Source organism: Planococcus citri, chromosome 3 (genome assembly GCF_950023065.1).
Source record: "Planococcus citri chromosome 3, ihPlaCitr1.1, whole genome shotgun sequence".
In the NCBI taxonomy this organism is placed as follows: domain Eukaryota; kingdom Metazoa; phylum Arthropoda; class Insecta; order Hemiptera; family Pseudococcidae; genus Planococcus; species Planococcus citri.
Genome location: NC_088679.1, coordinates 16,970,074 through 16,992,773, shown reverse-complemented (window position 1 = coordinate 16,992,773; position 22,700 = coordinate 16,970,074). Strand labels below are relative to the sequence as shown.

Below are 22,700 nucleotides of genomic sequence, written 5' to 3'. Positions count from 1 at the left end.
GCGTGGGGAGCGAAAAATTTCAAATTTTGCTTATATTATTGTGTGATATGTCGATTGATATGTTTTCGAGGTCGTAGAACTCGAATCTGCACTTATTTTTTTTGTAGGGATGGGGGGGTGAGGCGTGGGAAGCGAAAAATTTCAAATTTTGCTTATATTATTGTGTAATATATCGATTAATATGTTTTCGAGGTCGTAGAGTTCGAATATGGAGTTATTTTTTTGGTAGAGATTAAAAGTGAGGCGTGGAGAGGTGAAAAATTCCAAATTTTGCTCATATTATCGTTTAATATGCCGTTTGTTATGTTTTTGAGGTTGTTTATATCGTTGATTTGAAAAAATCATTTTATATCTAAAATAATGTATTTCAATCAAAATTGAATCAAGTATATCATGTTTCGATCTTAAAATTGCGATGTATCCGCAATTGTGAAGAAAATTGATGTATTTTTAATGGAAAAATGATCCTGTGCAAAGCAATGGGGCAACTTCGGGCAAAAAATTGCTAGAACATAATTATGTAGCATACACTACTCCCAGATACACATCACTATGCAGAAGAGAACACGCAAGATTGCGCAATTATATGAGTTTTGTTCCAAAATGTGTTCTGATTTTGTGTAAAAAACCGTAAACTTTAAAAATCAGTGGTATAAGAAAACATCAAAAAGTAAATTTGGGATTTTTCACTTCCCCACGCCTCACCCCCCACCCCTTCAAAAAAATAAGTGCAGATTCGAATTCTACGACCTCGGAAACACATCAATCGACACATTACACAATAATATAAGCAAAATTTGAAATTCTCTCCTCCCCGTGCCTCACCCCCCACCCTTACCAAAAAAATAACTCCAGATTCGAACTCTACGACCTCGAAAACGTATTAATCGATATATTACACGATTATACATATAAGCAGCATTTGAAATTTGCCCGCTCCCCACGCCTCACCCCCACCCCTACAAAAAAATAAGTGCAGATTCGAATTCTACGACCTCGAAAACGTATTATTCGACGTATTGCACATCGATGAAGGTAGAATCCGAATTATCGCCGTTTTTGGGGGGGGGGGTCTGTGGAAGGGCAATCTCAACGTTTTTTCGTTTCTAGCCTTACCTACTGGACATTATTCGATGTTTAACACGGGGTTTATCGGGGTAAATAAAAAAGCAAGCCGAAGGACACGGATTTTTTGAAATATCAAATTTTCAGAGATACCTAAGTACGACCAGAACGAGCCATTGCGAGCCATTGCGTAGGTTTTGAAAATAACATTGCGGGGTAACATTTTTATGAGAACAGTGAACCAGTACAGCCACTCACCAGAAAAAATGTTGGATTGGGAAACTACCAAAAATAATTGAAAATTGCTCTAAAATTTGCGCAAAAAGTGTGTGATAGTTTTCAAATGTGAAATGTGAGCTTCCTATGGACTTACTGCAATTGCAATTTGCACAATAATGGACCTCCGTGTTCTATGATAATGAGAATGTGTCAATTTTTCTCCAAAAAAATGAAGTTCATGACACTTTATAACATTCATTTTCAAAAACATGGCGTGTGACAGCCAAGTCGAAGGACATTTGGGGTATAAAATCGAATATACACCAATGAAATGAGGGGCTAAAAATTTCAATAGCATATGTGAAATGTGAAATGTGTGAGGGATGATCCTTGAATGGACCAAAAAAAAAAAAAAAAAAAATTCATGCTAAAACCTTTGAGAAATTTGCCATGTACACGATTTTTACTTTTTTTTGAGAATAATCCAGGTATGGAACAAAAATGTGCTTAACAACACAATTTCCCATGTTGGCTGCGGAGAGTTGATTCAATTTATTCACAATTGACAATTGCATTGAACTTGATAACACGAGCTGTGTGACAAAATTTGTTTACGCATGCACTCCTACCTAACCTATAAATGTAAATTATACCTACCTAATACCACAAGTGCAAGATAACGTCTTAAGTATAGTTTTTGCGGGAATTCTCATTTCAGATATTCCATCAAATTCTGATCTGATTGTGAGCTGAATATTTGCGGCTATGGAAGTCGACGCTGCTGGAGATTTGGACCTCGATAATCCGCCAGAAAGACTGTTCGTTTTCCACGAATCTGTATCAACATTGCAGCATATAGCCAGCCATACAGTGGCTCTGCAATTATGGCACCATTACCTCAGTCGTGCAAAATGCGGAAAAATACAAGAGGAACCGTACGACTTTTTCAGAACGGTTTTTAATCTGGATGGAGACTACAAAAGAGAATCGGAAAAATTGGTTGAAATATTGAAAACACCTCAACGTATCGAAGAAACGTTGAAAAAATCCTTGAAGAAAATTTGTAACGAAACGCATTTCTGGATAACCCATTTCAAGTACAAAGTATTCAGGAATAGAATGTCCAGATATTGTCCGAAAAATTTCAATCCGAATCTCATCATTTGGCGCCAAAACGATGAAATTGATTACAAAAGGAGCGCTTCGAATATGTTGATGGAAGTAAAATTGAACGCGGTGCAGAAGTTCGTTTTAATGTGCGCGTATGGCATGAATCAAGAACTGGAAAGGTTTCCTATGGACTCGCTGCCGGAGTCATTTTGCTTAAGGGGGATTTCTGATTTGATACTCGCGTATTGGATTTCATACCATAGACACGACTTGCGCGAGGTATGGCTTAGAATGCCAGATGTAATTCGTCCTGAAGATACTTCGATCCATGTCACTATGGCCATGGAGTGTGCCTATGAGTGTTTGCCTTACGCTTTCGAACATTTTTGGAGTCGTTTAAACGAAGACGAACAAATATCGGTTGCTGTTGAAATTCTGCCTCGGTCGTGGGAATGTGTTAAAATAATGCTGTCGACGATGTCTACCTTTCAACAATTTCAGCTGGTCAATCAAATTCCTGTCGAATTAATGAGTGCTTTTTTCGTCGATGATAATTCTGCGCAGTTCTGCAGGCCTATGCCAGAGCATATTCTCACAGTTTGGACCCGGCTGAAAGATCGAATTACAGAGCAGCAATTTGTTAAATTTCTAGGAAACGTATGCGACGATGTGATGGAGTGTGAAGAGTATATGATTATATTGATCGTAGTTTGGGATACAGCTTCGGATCATCATAAGAGACACATTATAGAAGACCGCCCTAGCATTTTATTCACTTCTTTCATGCGTTGTCGTGAGTATTCACCGAGTAGTTACGAATTTTTCATGAAATTTTTGCTATTGGTGAATGAACGTACTAGAAAAGAATTGTATCTTGCTCTAAGTATGTATGACATTACTTCGAAGTGCGACATCGATATCCTGAATTTATGTTTGCCTGAAGAAGCCGATCAGTTGCAACTTAAGAATCGAATTATGGAGTCCCGCGATGTGGTAGGTTATTGCGCCGGATTATTAGGCAATTTGAAATTCGATGAGGTTATCGCCATGCTGACGTTTTTCTCGCGGAATCCTCATGATGCTCGCGAATTTTTCGAGAATTTACTCGAGTCCAAAGAACTTGAACGTTATGCGGAAACATTCATCCTGGATTATGAAAACTGGAATAAATTGAGTAATTTTATCGACACCGTTTTTACAAACTATTCATTAACCATCTCAAAGCTAAAGAAACAGCTAGTTTCTTCTTTTTCGGTTCGTCCTGTGTATAGTTGGAACAAGAAAGGAAACGTTGATGCATTAGTTCAAATAACCGAGCAAGTTTTTTCGCCCGAGGAGATGAAATCTTTCAAGCAAACATTGTTGGAACATTTCCAAAAGAAGATCTCCTCGCCGAAGTGTTGGGATCTTTTTAAAGGGAAATGCTTTAATACCTTTGTATCGTGGTGTTCGGATGATGGAAATCAGATTGTCGATTTCAAGAGTGTTGTTCCGATTGATGCATTTTTCGACGAAATGTTACGTACTATGTGCTCTTCGCCCCGTGACGATCCTGAACGGGTACTCAACCGTCTGGATGAGTTTTTAAAATATGTTTGCGTCAGTGATGAAGAAGTTGAAGTAGTTAAACTACGTAAATATTTCGAACGTGATCAGTATTGGATTCGTCAAGTTGAGCAAATTTTTGGTATGGTGACGGCGCGAGGCATACCAACGAGGCGAGGCAAGATTTTAAACTGGTTTTTCAGTGATAAAAATTGAGAAGTACATACTTAGCCTACCTATTCAAATTTCAATTTTTGTTCAATGAGTTGTAGGCAGCAAGAAATATGTGCAGTGGGTGTTATTTTCTGTGAATTTTTTCTTATTTTATATTTTTATAATTCTGTGTTAAATAATGTAAGATACTTATCTACATACCTAAATATTGTTTTTTTTCTCCACAATTATTCCAACATAAAATCAAAGTTATTATTTTATTATTTCTTTTTTTTAAACTGTTTTTCACCTTTAAAAAAAAAAAATAGATCTTAGTTTAATGTCGTTTCATTGTTCGTACTACGATTTATGCTTCAGCTTATTCTTGAACTATTCATCCTGTGTAACGTGTTGAAGATGTGTTCTTTAAATTGGGCTTCTTTACTTGATAGGGATTGCATAGCTTCGGGTGAATTTACCTGCCAGCGAGATAACAATGAATTTGGAATAAAACAGAATCTCGTAGTGGTAGAAGGTTTATTTGGTTTAGGGGTAAGTATAGATAAATTTCAATAAACTAAGTAACAGTTGAAAAACTGTGAAGTTGTGTTTAATTTCAAAACTCTTCTCATTTCGCTCTCTAAAGTTGATGGCATTAAAAAAAATCTTCGAAAATTTTCTCTCGAATCTCAACTGAAATTCTAGTTTGGGTCGAAAGACTACCTGGAGGAAAAAGAATTGTATTTTTAATTGACATTTTTTCATGCACCGATATTCCCGAGCAGCAATTTTCAACTGATTTACGCGTGTTCTGCAATCAGTGGCGGACTGGGTCGGTTCGGGGCCCCTGGCGGAGACACCGAATGGGATCCACAAAAATTTTTCCCTCCCTCCTTAACAGTGGCGTAGCCAGGATTTTCTCAATGAGGGGGCAAAACCAGATTTTTAGGCATGCAAAATCGAAATTAGGGGTAATTTTCTGGGAACCTGTCGGTCGTAATGTGTGGTGATTTTACGAAGACGAAGGCAAAATTACTGCTCGAGCGAAGCGAGAGCAAACATTTTTAGAAAAAAAGGATCCAAATAACCAAAAAAACGTCTATTTTTGTATGTTTTATTTCAAATTTTCACTCGCAAGGAGGGAAATGGCTCCCTTCCCCCTCCTAGGCTACGCCACTGCCCCTTCAGAATCTTTCTCATTCTGTTTTTTTTTTTTCAAGGTTTGGGTACTCGAATGCAAGTTATGGGATTGATTTTTGCTTTTGTCTTTTTATTCAATATTATAGCAAAAAAGAGCAGGTTTTTTGAGGGAGGGTGAACGAAAAATTTTCCATAAGAAAAAAATACCAATTTTACCGAATAAAGTTACGAGCTTTTTACTGTACTTTGCCAACTGATATAATATAATTCCCATTTGGGCTTATGAAAAATTCTTATTTTCCCTTTTGAAAGATTTTTTTTGGTTTAGAGAAGAGATAGAAATTGACTCGAACAAAGCGAGGGCAAAAGCTTTTAAAAATTCGTATTTGTAGAGGTAAAAAAACGACGTTTTAAATAATTTCTTCACCTTTTTAGCTCAAAATTTTAAAATTTGAATGACTTAGTCCGGCATATGACAATAGAAGTAATTGCACCCCCCCGATCCTCCAGGACAACTTTTTTCTTAAAGGGGACATCCTAAGGAACATTTTAAAGCAAACTTGCAAAAAAAAAAGTTGGCCTTACTTACAAAATGGCGGCCATTTTGATTGACAGGTCAGCCGAAATCGCAGATTTTGCGTTTCAACATAGGACTTGCACGAACTTTTTCATACTTTACAAAGGTACATCGAAAAATCATGCAAAAATTTACCACCTGTCAAAATTTCAAGTGCTCAAGTGCGTTTTTCGATTTTTGGTGAATTTTTGAAAATCGAATTTAGACCAAAAATGAGGAAAAAAATCAAAATTTTACCAAATTGACCAAGAACGCTGAAATTTGGGATATGCCCTATTTTCGACATGCCAAATCGATTGGAAACGGTTTCAACCCGTTTTGAGCAGTTCTGGAGCCTCCAGCAGATTTTTGAAACTCGAAATTCCCACAAAATTCCATCACATTGGAGTTGTAGTTGTAAAGCTAAAATTTATTCTAAAAACTAATTTCAATACGCTACGAAGTTCTGCAGGTAAATTTCAAGTCGTTTTGGAGCCTCCAGCGACTTTTTAAAAATTCCTGAAGCCTCCAGCAGATTTTTGAAACTTTAAATTTTCACAAAATTTCATCAAATAGAGATGGAAAGCTGAAATTTACTCTACACTCCAATTTTAACACCCTCTGAAAACGACTTCAGGTAGATTTCAAGTCATTTTAGAGCCTCCAACGACTTTTTTGAAAATTACTGGAGCCTCCAGTAGATTTTTTAAACTTGAAATTTCCCCAAAATTTCATCAAACTGAGATGAAGAGTCGAAATCCATTCCGCAAACTAATTTCAATACGCTACGAAGTTGACCGCTGGTGAATTTCAAGTCGTTTTGGAGCCTCCAGCAACTTTTTGAAAGGTTGTATGACATTTTTTTGGAAAATTGAAATTTCCAAAAAGTAGCTGGAAGCTTCAAAACCATTTGAAACCACCACGTAGTCTGCGAAGAAAATTTCAGTTTGCCAACTCCATTTGATAAATTAATGTTGGGGACATTTCAAGTTTCAAAAATCTACTGGAGGCTCCAGTAATTTTCAAAAAAGTTGCTGGAGGCCCTGAAATGACTTGAACCCACCTGAAGTCGTCTTCAGAGGGTGCTAAAATTGGAGTGTAGAGTAAATTTCAGCTTTCCATCTCCATTTGATGAAATTTTGTGAAAATTTAAAGTTTCAAAAATCTGCTGGAGGCTTTAGGAATTTTTAAAAAGTTGCTGGAGGCTCCTAAACGAGTTGAAATTCACCTGCAGTACTTCGTAGCGTATTGAAATTAGTTTTTAGAATAAATTTTAGCTTTACAACTCCAATTTGATGGAATTTTGTGGGAATTTCGAGTTTCAAAAATCTGCTGGAAGCTCAAGAACTGCTCAAAACGGGTTGAAACCGTTTCCAATCGATTTGGCATGTCGAAAATAGGGTATATCCCAAATTTCAGCTTTCTTGGTCAATTTGGTAAAATTTTGATTTTTTCCCTCATTTTTGGTCTAAATTCGATTTTCAAAAATTCACTAAAAATCGAAAAACGCACTTTAGCACTTGAAATTTTGACAGGTGGTAAATGTTTGCATGATCTTTCGATCCACCTTTGTAAAGTATGAAAAAGTTCGTGCAAGTCCTATGTTGAAACGCAAAATCTGCGATTTCGGCTGACCTGTCAATCAAAATAGCCGCCATTTTGTAAGTAAGGTGAACTTTTTTTTTTGGCAAGTTTGCTTCAAAATGTTCCTTAGGATATCCCCTTTAAGAAAAAAGTTGTCCCGGAGAATCGGCGGGGGGGTGGGGTGCAATTACTCCTATTGTCATATGCCGGACGAACTGTTCTTTAAAAATTTTAAATTTGAAAATGAAAAGCAAAAGGGCTCAGCTAGTTTCGAGAAGTAGAAAAACAACGTTTTTTGAGGGAAAAAGTGTTTTTTTTTAGTTAAAAAATTTCTTGGAATTTGAATACCTAGATATGTAGATTTTTATTGAAGCTCGATCTCAGTTTGAGAAAAAAATCATAGAGGCTCAAGTGAAGATTTCAAAAATTTGTATTTTGAAAGGTAAAAAACAATGTTTTTTGTGGAGACTGATGAGTTTATTTTTTTGACCACATAATTTTAGAATTTGAATAGGTATACATGCCTACTAATAATGAATGAAGATTTAGATTTAAAACAAAAAAGAAAGAAAATGGGCCCAAGCGAGGGCGAAAGCTTTTCAAAAATTTTTGTTAGAGAAAGTGAAAATATCATTTTTTTTTTTTTTGTTTAAACATGGCCCTGGGGGCCTCTTGGTGTTTCGGGGTCCTTGGCAATCGCCAGATAACATCATAGGCCAGTCCGCCACTGTGCGTCTCCCTCATATTTATACCTGGTTTTATGCACCCTTGTTCGCAGCGCTTATGCAGGTTAAATTAATTTCCATGTAAGTAAGGGATAACGAATTCTCCACAAAATGTCCCGGATTTACTGGTTCTCGACCATATGATTAAAAAATTCAATAATAAGGACAGTCTTTCACTCATTTTCTTTCACTAACAATGCAATCGAGTGAAGCGTTCCCGTCCCCTCACCTTGCATACACAGGTAGGTACTAATGAATGAATAGAGCACTGTGTATGTAAGGTACTTCCCTTTCACCCTCATCCCACCCTTGAACAGCAACAGAAACCAGTTTTTTTTGTCAGCCATCTTTCTACTGCACGATCTGTGTGTATCAGTATGCTTTGTATGCTGTATGCAGTTCTCTCTTCTTATGATGTTGATTGTTCCTGGTTTCTTCTTACCCTGCGCACCTGGTACCTTCAGGGGATGCTGGCTGACTTGGATTGTAGGAGTACACTGCACTGCTGTGGGTATAGAAATAAGTGATATAAAGTGTTGAATATATGTATCCATCATTCCTTATTTGGAAAGATAATTTTTTGTGGTCAGTTGAGTTTTCTGTATTGAAAATAATACGAGTACGTACGCTTAGAATATGATTTATAAATTTTTTGAGATGTTTTCGAGCAGTGTACCTACAACAAGTTCATGAAGGTAAAATCATTTTTTTTTATGCGCTGGTTTATATTTTTTTATAGTGTGAGTATCTGCACAATGCTTTTTTTCATATGCAGGAGTGTGTAAAAACTAAAAATTAACCCAAACATCAATATTTTCTATTTTGTGTCAATTATACCTATACATGGCCAATTAACAATTTGAACATAATTTGGTAGTTTTGTAGTAACACAAACATTTTTCAAATTTGATTTTGGTTCATTTTGTTTTTTGGACATGAATAATCATCAAAATCATGTGAAATTTAAAGAAATTCAGGTAAAATTTTACAAAAATTGTGTGAAACATTGTTGAAACTTCCTCTGAAATTCAGCAAACGCAATTAAAACACTTCAAAATTCCAAAAACTATGATGATTTCAGTAAAATTCAACAATAATCAAGTTACAAATTTGTTTTAAAAAAATTTAAAATGACTTGAAATAACCAAATGAATTGAACAAAAACGAAGTGAGCTTAAATGTCTCAATCAAAAACTAAGAAACCAATACTCATTAAAAATTGAAATACTGCGATTAAAAATCCAACCCAATACTAAAATTGAAAATTATTTCAGTTACACGCGTTGTTTTTTCTTCAAGTAAAGAAAATATGCACTTGAAATTAATTACCTACTCGCAAATTATGGATTATATTTTTTACGACTTTTTCATTGAATTTGAATAAAAGTCATGCATTTTACTCGAAATATACTTACAAATTTTTTTATGAACCCATAAAATGAAAAAAAATCAAAATTTGTTCAAAAAACCTAATTTTTGATCCTGTAAAATATGGCCACCATGTTCGATTTCCTCACAGTTCCTGCAGATAGAATTTTTTGCGTATTTTTTCCAAGTTATGGGGCACATAAAATACCTACCCAAAAAAAAATTTTTCAACACGTTTCGAAAAATCATGCATTTAAGGGTTAAGTATTGAGAATTTTTGTTGCGAATATCTATGCTGAATGGTCCACGAAACAACATACGTACAGAAAGTTATGCCCTGCTGACCCCCCCCCTCCCCTCCCTTTCAATCCAAGAAACGAAGTATGAGTGTTTTGCTCATAATCTCTTGAAAGATGTATTTGAAGAGAAAATTGGTGTAATCCAAAAATGTTCTTGACACAATTTCCCATGCGGACTGCGAAGGATTAATTCAGGACCATTCCACGTCAATTGGACCAAGAAGTCGACTGCTCTGCGGAAGAAGGGCCAAACTGCTTTTTTACACCCGTTTCTAAAACGGTAATCGCCATACACAGATTTTATAGTATTATAAATTAGGTTTTAAATTTTTCTCGCCTTCATTCACCATTCAGGTACAACATTACGTGAAAAAATCACAGTTTGATTTAAAAATTTATTAACAAGGAATGTATTTGTAGTGAATGATGAAGATTGGCCCTTTGAGCTATATTATTTTTCAATTTTTACACAAATCAAAAGGGCCAATCTGTCAGTTTTATCGACATACTGGTACAATTTCACCATTCTTGGGCAAGGAATATTCTCGAGAAAAGTGTCTTCTACTATTCCCAGCAACAGTTTTTCTTCTCTTGTCGTTTCTGATAATATGCCGCAATACGAACTCCTTCTTTTGTATTTCAACTTTCAAGAAGAGCCCAGTAATTTGAAAAAAGTTCATCGTGTTCTGGATCAGAAAATTAAGTTGCGCATTTCTTCGAACACTTTTCGTTGCAACCAGGTTTAATATTTCTTGCTGGAATAGTTATTCCCTTTTGAGTTTTCATAGGATTGACCCGAAGTTGTTTTCAATTTTCATGATACTCTTTTCACTTTTTTGCAGTCTTTTCTTCGGCCAGCAACACAATCGATTACCTTTATCCCCTCTTATGGGAGATTGCCCAATTTCTTAGTTTTTCTCGAATATCTAACTTTTGAATGGTTGATGCTAACAGATTTGAATTAGAAACCAGCTTGTAGAGGAGAAAAAGTTGATCATTTTTCATGCTTCAAACACCCATATGCCCAATCAAAATTTTGAGATATTTTAATTTAAATGTAAAAAAATTGTAACTTTGAAACTTTGAACTTTGATAACTCGAAAATTTGATCGAGCACATAGGTTTTTGAAACATGAAAAAAGATCTACTCTTTCTCCTCTACAACCTCGTTTTTTCCCCAAAGCTCTAGCGCTTTTCAATCAAAAGATGTGAAAGCTCTAAAGCTCAAATTGATTCATAATCATAACATTCTCTTCCGGTGGTGTGAGAGTATCATTACGATTAAATTCAACCGAAAAAAGAAAAACATGAAGCAGCAGTCTTACTCTTATTATTCTAATACAGTGTAATAATTTTATCCAAAACAGCAATAGCAACGTACCATCTGTATTACTAACAAGGGCATCTTGCGAATTACGAGGAGTTTTTAATTTCAATCTTTTGGAGAGCATTCCGCCTCTCACTCGTGGCATTTTAAATAATGATTTTCACACACAACATGCAATTTTTTTCAACATTTTCAACATGAATCTCTTCAAAATTTAATTGAATAACCGCAGCATTTGGAATGAAAACAACTGGGAAAGTTGAAAACTTTGTCTTCGATGATAATTACTGTCAAACAACAGCAATGTATACCTACTTTCCAGAGAATCGTCTATAAAAGGTGTTGTTAAGACTTCAAAAATTGGTAACAGCGGTTGTGTTGACACTAAGGATGGCACAGAAAATCAAAAAACACGAAGCAAAGATAATTATTCTCGATTTGCCCTAGGAAACTACGTTATTCTGTTGGAAAAGCAATACAGTTTGGCTCTTTTTCTGCTCATAAAATCAGATTGGCCCTAAAAAACTTCACAGTTTGGCCCTTTTGACTTTCGTGAAATTTGCAAAATCAGTTTGGCCCTTGGGTGTAAAAAAGCAGTTTGGCCCTTCTTCCGCAGAGCAGTCGAAGTGGTAGGTGGGTTCGGCGATTTTTTTGAAATTTTTCCTGTGGAAATACCTTCCGAAGGGATGACCAATGGCGCAAATCGCATGCCCTCTAGCCCATTTTTAACGGCAGCCAGGGGGTGTCAAAGTTTTCAGTGAACCTAAAATATCATCCATTTCAGCAGTGGATTGCTCGATAACCGCGATACCTACCAAAATGGAACTTTTTCCCATAGTTAGAGGTTTTGAAAGGCTTTTAGGTGATATCATAAAAATCAGTGTTGCCACTTTTTTTCGTATACAAAAAATTAGCTGAAAAAGTTTCAAAACGTAGTTTTCATATCGTTCCGACTCTCAATAATTCTAAAAAAATATATATTATGGACAACTGTTCATGCTGAACAACATATTAAAAAATTGGGATGGTAACTTGTAACAAAGTCGATTTAAAAAAATTTAAACTTTGCGAAAAAATGCGATTTTTTGATTTAAAACATGAAAAAAAGTTTTGATTGGTAAAGTTGACCCATTTGACCCCTATTTTTACATATCTGTTGAAAAAGTTGAAAAAACCCCTTCACTCGGTGAAATTAACTCATCACAAAAAAATCAAAATTCAAAAAAATTCAAAAAAAAGCCAATTTCATTTTTTTTTACTGTGAGTGAGATTTTTATCAACTTTTTCATGAAATACGTCAGAAAGTGGTCAAAATCAGACAACTGAATAAATTTAAACTTTTTTTGATGTTTGAAATTGAAAATTGAATTTTTTCGAATTTTGATTTTTTTGTGATGAGTTCATTTTATTGAGTGAAAGGGGTTTTTTCAACTTTTTCAACAGATATGTAAAAATAGAGGTCAAATGGGTCAACTTTACCAATCAAAACTTTTTTTCATGTTTTAAATCAAAAAATCACATTTTTTCGCAAAGTTTAAATTTTTTTAAATTGACTTTGTTACACGTTACCATCCCAATTTTTTAATATGTTTTTCAGCATGAACAGTTGTCCATAATATATTTTTTTTAGAATTATTGAGAGTCGGAACGATATGAAAACTACGTTTTGAAACTTTTTCAGCTAATTTTTTGTACGAAAAAAAGTGGCAACACTGATTTTTATGATATCACCTAAAAGCCTTTCAAAACCTCTAACTATGGGAAAAAGTTCCATTTTGGTAGGTATCGCGGTTATCGAGCAATCCACTGCTGAAATGGATGATATTTTAGGTTCACTGAAAACTTTGACACCCCCTGGCTGCCGTTAAAAATGGGCTAGAGGGCTGCGATTTGCGCCATTGGTCATCCCTTCGGAAGGTATTTCCACAGGAAAAATTTCAAAAAAATCGCCGAACCCACCTACCACTTCTTGGTCCAATTGACGTGGAATGACCCTTCAATGAACATGATAGCATGAGAATTATATGTTACCAAATCTGTGTAGTGTACGCATGCATTCCTACCTAACCTATAAAATGTAAAATATACCTACCTAATACCACAAGTTCAAGATAACGTCTAAGTAGATTTTTTGTGGAAATTCTCATTTCAGATATTCCATCAAATTTCATCGCGTAACCCGATCTAAGCTGAATATTTGTAACTATGGAAGTCGACGATGCTGGAGATTTGGAGCACGACAATCCACCAGAAAGACTGTTCGTTTTCCACGAATCTGTACCAACATTGCAGCATATAGCCAGCCATACAGTGGTTCTGCAATTATGGTATCATTACCTCAGTCGTGCGAAATGTAGAAAAATACCAGAGAACACATACGACTTTTTCAGAACAGTTTTTAATCTGGATGAAGACTACGAAGGAGAATCAGGAAAATTGATAGAATTATTAAAAACACCTCGACGTATCGAAGAAACGTTGAAAAAATCCTTGAAAATGATTTGTAACGAAACACAACTCTGGATAAGCCATTTCAAGTACGATATATTCAGGGATAGAATTCGCAGATATTGCCCCAGTAATTTCGATCTCAATCTCATCATTTGGCGCCAAAACGATGAAATTGATTACAAAAGGAGCGCATCGAATATGTTGATGGAAGGAAAATTAAACGCGGAGCAGAAGTTCGTTTTAATATGTTCGTATGGTATGGCCAATGAACTAGCAAGATTTCCCATAAACTCTCTCCCAGAGTATTTTTGCTTACTGGGGATTTCCGATTTGATAGTGGCGTATTGGATTGCATGCTATAGACACGACTTGCATGAAATGTGGTTTAGAATGCCAGGTGTGATTCGACCTGAAGATGCTTCGATCCATGTCACTATGGCCGTGGCGTCTGCCAATCAGGCTTTGCCTTACGCTTTCGAACATTTTTGGAGTCAATTAAACGAAGACGAACAAATATCGGTTGCTGCTGACATTCTGCCTGAGTCGTGGGAATCTGTTAAAATAATGCTGACGACGATGTCTTCCTTTCAACAATTTCAGCTGGTCAATCAAATTCCTGTCGAATTAATGAGTGCTTTTTTCATCGACGAAAATTCTGCGCAGTTCTGCAGGCCTATGCCAGAGAGTGTTCTTATAGTTTGGACCGTCGTAAAAGATCGAATTACTGAGCAGCAATTTGTTCAATATCTAGAAAACGTATGTGCCAATGCGATGGGGTGTGAAGAGTATATGATTATATTGATCGAAGTTTGGCATACAGCTCCGGATCGTCTTAAGAGACACATTGTTGAAAACCGTGCTGACATTTTATTCAATTCTTTCATGCATTGTCGCGAGTATTCACCGAGTAGTTACGAATTTTTCATGAAATTTTTGCCATTGGTGAATGAACATACTAGAAGAGAATTGTATCTCGCTCTAGATATGTCTATCATTGCTTCGAAGTGCGACATTAATATCTTGAATTTATGTATCCCTGATGAAGCCGATCAGCTGCAACTTGTGAATCGGATTAAGGAGTCTCGCGATATGGTAGACTATTGCGCCGGATTATTATACGATAAGAAATTCGATGAAGTAATCGCCATAGTGACCTTTTTTTTGGGAAATGCTCATGATGCTCGGGAATTCTTCAAGAAGATACTAGAGTCAGACTACATTTATGACGAATCATTCATTCTGGAGTATGAATCATGGAATAAGTTGAATAATTTTATCGAAACAGTTCTTACAGGAGATTTTTCGACCATCTCAAGTCTAAAGAAACAAGTGGTTTCCTCTTTTTCCGGTCGCGCTGTTCATTATTGGGACGAAATAGAAAATTTCAACGTGCTGGTTAAAATAACCGAGCAAGTTTTTTCGCCTGGAGAGATGAAATCTGTCAAGCAAACATTGTTAGAACATTTTCAGAAAAAGATCTCATCGCCGAATTATTGGCATCTTTTTAAAGAAAATTGCTTCAATACCTTTGTATCGTGGTGTTTAGGTAGTGAAAATCAGATTGTTGATTTCAAGGGAATTGTTCCGATTGATGAATTTTTCAACGAAATTTTCCGTGATATTTGTTCTTCGCCCGATAATAATCCTCAAAATTTGCTCAACAAGCTGGATGAGTTTTTGAGATATGTTTATGTCAGCGATGAAGAAGTTGAACTAGTGAAAATACGTAAATATTACGAACGTGATCGGTATTGGATTCGCGAAGTTGAGCGAATTTTTGGTTTCGAAACTCGACGTATGATTCTAAACTGGTTTCTCAGTGATGAAGATTGAGAAGTACTTATTAGTATTCAATTTTCTGTTCAATGAGTTGTAGGCAGCAAGAAAGACGTACTTTCTGTGAATTTTTTGCTTTTTTTATATTTTTAGAATTTTGTGTTAAATATAAGATAACCTATCTACATTAATATTGTTTTTTGTTTTCACAATTATTCCTACATATACATGAAATCAAATTTGTTATTCTAACTATTCTTTCTTGTTTTTTAAACAGCACTGTTTTTCACGTATTTTCTTTTTTTCTTTTTTTTTTTCAATAAATACTTACCTAGATCTTATTTCGATGTCGTTTTGTTTTTCGTGCTACGTTTTCTGCTTAGATTTCATACTTCTGAAATGCTTCAGCACATTCTTTAGCTATTCACCTGGGTTACCTGTTGATGATGTGTCCTTTACCTAATTGGGTTTGTTGATTTCATACGAATTGCATAACTTCGGATCTCGTAGTCGTAGGACGTTTATTTGGTTTATTCTAAGGCAATTTTTCCAAAATTATCAATTTCTTGTCTGAATTTTTGAAAAATCTCCGTTTTCACAATAGAATGTCTCTTACTTGCTCAATTTTTTTTCAACTTTGGGGACTTTGTACTGGAAAGTCAACATTGCTTGAGGAACAGGTGAATGGTTTTTTTCTTGATGAGCGAGTTATTCGGTGGAAGTTAGAACTGTGTTGCATGAATTCAATGTTTTTGATGATAATTTTTTGATTTTAATTATTCACTAATTTTCACAGTGTCTGACGGTCCTGCTAAAGTCCTGCTTTTTAACAATTATATCCAAAAGTCCTGTTTTTTCAGTCAGATTTGAAATTATCAAATTAATTTCTCCTGTTATCTTGAATTTTGGAAAAAGTTTGTAGAAAAGGGTTCATTTGTCAATTTTTTAAAACATTAATTACACTTTTTTGAGAGCTTTTGTCCTCGCTTCGCTCGGGCCCGTTGCTTTGTTTTTCAATTACGAATTTTAAAAAAAAATCATCATTCGATTTAAGGATTTTGAATCAAAATAATAAACTTGGTATAAGTAAATCATCGCACAAAAAAACATCGTTTTTTATACCTCTTGAAGTACCGATTTTCGAGAGCTTTTGCCTCGCTTCGCCGGAACTTGTTTGTTTCTTTTTTCCGAGGGTAGGTATACGATATATGTGACGCGACCAGCGATACCATACCATAAGTCGGAAAACTTTTTTTTGAGATAATCGCGTTTTCATGGAAAAAGTCAGAAAATATCAAAAAAAAATTTTTTGTCGATTCATATACTGTGAAGCCTATACTTTGGAATGGGTGTACCCACCGATCTCAAACACGTCGTTTTAGTGGTGAAAAACCGGTTTTACAAAAGTGCTTTCATAAAAAAATGTCAAAAAAAAAAAAAAATATTATGATGTAAAACCATTAAAAGATGAAGAAAATCAAAAAAAAAAAAAAAATACTGTTCACTGGTTTTTAAAAATGTTACAAAAATAACCCAAACTTTCAAAAACGTTTTTCTCAGAATTTTGGTTTTTGAATTTCAAAAAATACGCAACTTTGAAATTTTGCAAATTTGTCAGATTTTAATATTTTGAAAATCTGTTTGCACCATTGAAAAGAGGAAGAAAAACACTACCAGAAACCACAATAAAACGAAAAAAATTTTTGCCGACATATGGTATGGTATCGCTGGTCGCGTCACATATACCTATCAAATGACAACACTTTTATTTTATCTCGCTTACTCATTTTACTTTAAAATTCGCCGTTTTATTTTGAAAAATTTGTGTATTTTTTTTCCAAATGTCGTTCAAATTTGAAAAAATCTAAAGATGTTTCAAGAAAAGACATTGGAAAATTGAAAAATTTGAATACAAAGTTTTGCCTCTCCCATCCCCCTTCCTTTAAAATATTTTAAAATATTTTGTTAGACACCCTGTAAGCATTTTCCAAAAATTATTTTCTTCCTCAAAATTCTTCCAAATAATTATGACCTTTTTCCAAGAAAAAACTTCGGGCGATTTCCCAAGCAATATGTTACTTTAGTCTCATGCAAAGCATTCAAAATCAAATGTTGACAGTTTTTCAAGTTTTAAATTTTTTGGCAAAATTTCTCAAAAGAGCTCTCTTTTAAGAAAAAATTACCCTCGCTGCCCCGTTTGTTCGAAAATTTTTTTCTCAACTTTATAAAGAGCGCTTGCGCCGAGAAGATAAAGTTTGCTTGGGGAAGCGAGGGTGATTTTTTGATTATTTCTTGACGAGGGAGTTTTCCAGAAGAAATCTGTGGTAAAATTCAAAATTTTTAATGAAATTTTATTTTTTTGATAAACTTTTTCATTTTTAATTGAGCGGCTATTTCATTTTTCTCGTAGAGACCGGCAACTTTGGGAGTTGCAGCAAGAAATATCGCAGAATTTTTTTTTGCAAATGTGAATAAGGGCCACCTTTGTGGGTAGTTTGAGCTGTAATTCGAACTTGATTTTCAAAAAAGGAACCTTCAATTCATGGTGGCCAACATATGCACATTTCAGCATTCCAGCTGGTTATCTTTACCCTATTTAAGGTGGAAAAAACATGTGTATATTCTTTCATTTCCAACCACCAGCTATCCCAAATTTATCTGAACGGTTCAAATTCGGCGCAGCGAAAGAGAAGGTGGTACAGATGTGTTTTTTCATTTAGGTAGGCTAGGTTCCGACTTCTGATCTTATTTGATTCCTCTTCGCAGTCGAAAAATTAAAATGGAACGATTTTCGAAATGGACGAGTCAACATGAAATTACATAAATGAACAACTACGTAGTACGTAGGTATACTTGATAAGTTTGCCTGAATATCTTCGTATAAGAACGTATTTCATGTTCAAGGTCTACCACAAACCCAGACATATCGCTCATGTGAGCCTAAACAACTGAAATCTAATTACAGCAGCGTCACATCTGCTTATCTTCAGTTTTCGAATTCTCACGAGTGTAATTCCTCAACAACATTTTCAAAAACATCGCTCTGCCAGATGCACAATTCATATTTTCGAGTTGAGCTCCTCGAAAGTAAGCAGCAGCCAAATTTTTTCCTGTTTAGATTAGATTCAAATCGCAGATGTTTTTTAAGACTCGTAAAACAAACTTAACTATTGACCTGGATCTTTCAAAAAATGGCTATTGAGGTTTCTTGCAAATATCTGTGCCCATAAGTATAATGGTGGTTCCCCGAACAACATATTGTTAACCAATTCCTTTTTTAAAAAAGGAGTTTGCATTTCACGAGAAAATTAAGTGGATAATTCTATACCTATGCGTAGAGTTTATTTATTTATTCACAACATTGACAATAATTATTGCATTGAACTTGATACTGTAAATACGTAGATACTTATGTGTGTACCAACTACCAACCTAAGTAAATACCCCAAGTGCAAGTAATTTCTAAGTCGATTTTTTGTGGATATTCTCATTTCAGATATTCCATCAAATTTCACCGCGTTACGTGATTCAAGCTGAATCTTTGTGACTATGGAAATCGACGCTGGAAAGTTGGACATCGATAATTCATCGGAAAGACTGTTCGTTTTCCACGAGTCCGAAATCTCCGTATCAACGTTACAGCATATAGCCAGTCATACGGTGGCTCTGCAATTATTGCACCATTACCTCAGTCGTGAAAAACATGCTAGTAAAATGCCAGTGGAATTGTGGCGCGTTATCGAGACGGTTGTTCATCTGGATTTAAATTTCGAAAAAGAATCTAAAAAATTATTAGAATCACTGAAAACACCTCAATGTATCGAAGAAATGTTGAAAAAATCCTTAGTCAAAATTTGTTACGAAACAAAACGGTGGATACATCATTTTTCTTTTCAAATATTCTGCGATGGAACGTCCAGATATTGTCCTCGTGATTTTGATTTGAGTCTCATCGTTTGGTGCCAAAACGATGAAATCGATTACAAAAGGAGCGCTTCAAATATGTTGACCGATGGAAAATTAAACGCGGAACAGAAGTTCGTTTTAATGTGTTCGTATGGTATGGCTACAGAATTGGAAATATTTCCCATCAACACTCTTCCAGAGTTTTTTTGCTTACTAGGGATTTCTGATTTGAAAGTCGCGTATTGGATTTCATACCATAGACCCGACTTGCACGAGATGTGGCTTAGAATGCCGGAAATGATTCGTAACCAAGATGCTTCCATCAATGTCACTATGGCCATTGAGTGTGCCCGTCAGTCTTTGTCTTACGCTTTCGAATATTTTTGGAATCGTTTAAATGAAGAGGAACAAACATCGGTTATTGTCAGAATACTGCCTCAGTGTTGGAAACTACTTAAAATAATGCTGTCGACGATGCCTTCCTTTCGACAACTTCAGCTGGTCAACCAAATTCCTGTCGCATTAATGAGTGGTTTTTTCATCAAGAATAAGTTGACGCAAATCTACTGGCCTATGCCAGAGAATGTTTTTATAGCTTATTGGACGCTCGTAAAAGATCGAATTACAGAGCAAGAATTTGTTAAATTTCTAGTAAACGTATGTTTCGATGCGATGGGGTGTGAGGAGTACATGGTGACATTAATCAAAGTTTGGGATACAGCTTCCGATCGTCTTAAGAGACACATTGTCGAAAACCGTCCTGACATATTATTCGCTTCTTTCATGCGTCGATTTGACTATTCACCGAGTAGTCACAAATTTTTCATAAAATTTTTGCAATTGGTGAATGAAGATACCAGAAAAGAATTGTATCTCTCTCTAGATGTATATGACATTACGTCAAAGTACGACATCGATATCTTGAATTTATGTTTGCCTGAAGAAGCCGATCAGTTGCGACTTAAGAATGAGATTATGGACGAATCCCGCGATATGGTGAAGGATTGCGCCATGTTAATGTTTCATGAGAAATTCGATGATGTAATCGCCAGAGTGACGTTTTTCTCACGGAATGCTCACGAGGCTCGCGAATTCTTCAAGAAGTTACTAGAGTCACGCACAGTTTATGGCTATTTAACATCCTTCTTTCTGAAGTTGGAATCATGGAATGAAGTCAGTAACTTTATCGACACGGCTCTCACAAACGATTTTTCGACTATCTCAAGGCTGAAGAAACAGCTAGTTCGCTCTATTTCAGCTTTGAATGTTTCTCGTTGGCACAAAAAAGAATATTTCGACGTATTGGTTCAAATAACCGAGCAAGTTTTTTCGCCCGAGGAGATAAAATCTTTCAAGCAAACATTGTTTAAACATTTCCAAAAAGAGATCTCATCGCCGAATCGTTGGAGTTGTTTTGAAGGGAGATGCTTCAATACGTTTGTATCGTGGTGTTCAAGTGATGAAAATCAGATTGTTGATTTCAAGAGTATTGTTCCGATTGATGCATTTTTCAACGAAATTTTCCGTGGTATTTGCTCTTCACCCGATGAAAATCCCGAAAAGTTGCTCAAAAAGCTGGATGATTTTTTAAAATATGTTTGTGTCAGTGATGAAAAAGTTGAGCTGTTGAAAATACGTAAATTTTACGAACGTGATCAGTATTGGATTCGCGAAGTTGAGCGAATTTTTGATAGTGAAACTCAACACACGATTTTAGATTGGTTTCGCAGTTTTGGAAATTCCTATGATACTCAAATTTGTCATACTATTCTTCTATGAGTTGAAGAGAACGATGCAGATTCCAATTAGAGTTACATTTTGTGAATTTTTAATATACATAATATATATTTTTTTTAGAATTTTGTATTAGATGTAAGATACGTATCAACATAAATATGTATTGTGTTTTTCCACAATTATTCCGACATAAAATCAAATTGATTATTCTATAATTTTTCTTTTTTTAAAACTTTTTTTTTCCAATGAAGGTAGATGTTTTTTTTGATGTCGTTTTATTGTACGTGCTACGATTTTTGCTTAGATTTTGTACTGAATCTGAAATGCTTTATCGAATTTGAAATAAAACATAATCTCTTAGTCGTAAGGTGTTTATTTGGTTTATGAATAAATTTTAACGGTTGAAATTCATCAATGAACTAAGTTAGTAAACGTTCAAAACTGTAAAATTGTATTTAATTTCGAATCTGTTCTTATTTCGTTGGCAAACAAATCCACCTAAAGCCAATAGGTACCTACCTAGGCCAGAAATTCGATGGCAATTTTTTCAAAATTTTCGATTTTTTTTCTCAATTTTTATTTTAGTATGTACAACTCTCTTTTCATGATAAAACGTGCTTTGCTTGCTCAATTTTTTAGGTCAACATTGCTTGAGGAACTGTGGAATAATTTTTTTTCTTGATGATGAGCGAATTGCGAATTATGTATTTATTTTGCTGTAAGTTAAAACCGCGTTGTATATTAATTCAAAGTTTTTGATAATACAATACGAGCGATGGTGAGTTGAAATGAAATACCTCCTGCGCTTTTGACGAGAGCTTAATTCACATACTTATTGAACTAAAAGTGATCGCTCATTTTGTAACTCAGAGTTTTAGGAACACGCTGGTGTATTTATTTTATTTATTTTTGATACGGCTCATAAAAAAAATTTGTTTGGATTAAAAGTTATGGAGAAAAATCAATCGGTTGACATTGCTGACAATCGAGCATTCGGCGCTGACTGTTACAGCAGCATTAGCAGCGGCGAATGTCGTTATTAGTTGGCGAGTTGGATTTGAAATGCTGATATTTGAGAACCTTTTACTCGTATTGCGTTGCTGTATTAATGTTTCGACATGTTTTCTGTCTCTTTTTTCTAATCTTATCGTCTAGATGAATGACAGTACTTTAATGAAAATGAATGCTTGAAATGAGGTATTGATGGAAAAAATAATTGATCGTTCGCATGCTCGTCGTCATGCTTTTGCTTGTTTCTCAGTGTTCTATAGGTACCTGCCCTCTCGCATGTCATTTTTTTGTACGGGCTACGATTTTTTGCTTACGTTTGATTTCATACTTAATCTAAAATGCTTCTGTACATTCGTTAGCTTTTCGAAGATGTGACCTTTTAATTAGGCTTCTTGTTTTCAAACGGTTGCTTAAGTTAGCTTCAGACAGATTTACCTGACAGCGAGATAACAACGAATTTGGAATAAAATAAGATCTCGAAGTCGTAGAACGGTTTATTTGGCTTATGGATAAATCTTAACCATTTGAAATTCATCAATAGACTAAATAAACGTTTTAAAACTATCAAATTCTGTTAATTGTAGATCTATTCTGATTTCGCTGAAAGACAAATGTGCCTTAAACTATGCAATTTGCATTAAGTGGAAAATCCAGAAATTCAATGGCAATTGAAACTACTCAATAGAACGTCTCTCGCTTGATCAATTTTTTTTCCAACTTAGAGAACT

The 22,700-nt window shown here is 35.1% G+C and overlaps 2 protein-coding genes across 2 annotated transcripts in view; both read left to right on the top strand.

The window, feature by feature from the left end:
- LOC135841121 (uncharacterized) overlaps positions 1-21,142 on the top strand; it is a 120,623-nt gene extending 99,481 nt beyond the window's left edge. The window contains exon 3 of the mRNA XM_065357932.1: positions 18,815-21,142. Within this exon, the coding sequence (XP_065214004.1) occupies positions 18,868-21,003 (2,136 nt within the window). The 5' untranslated portion in view covers positions 18,815-18,867 and the 3' untranslated portion in view covers positions 21,004-21,142. The remainder of the gene's footprint in view (positions 1-18,814) is intronic.
- On the top strand, positions 8,483-15,660 carry LOC135841455 (uncharacterized). Its single transcript, XM_065358419.1, has 2 exons — positions 8,483-8,792; positions 13,244-15,660. The coding sequence occupies exon 2, from the start codon at positions 13,297-13,299 to the stop codon at positions 15,373-15,375; it is 2,079 nt and encodes a 692-aa protein (XP_065214491.1). The 5' UTR covers positions 8,483-8,792; positions 13,244-13,296; the 3' UTR covers positions 15,376-15,660.
- Positions 21,143-22,700: the final 1,558 nt, after the last annotated feature.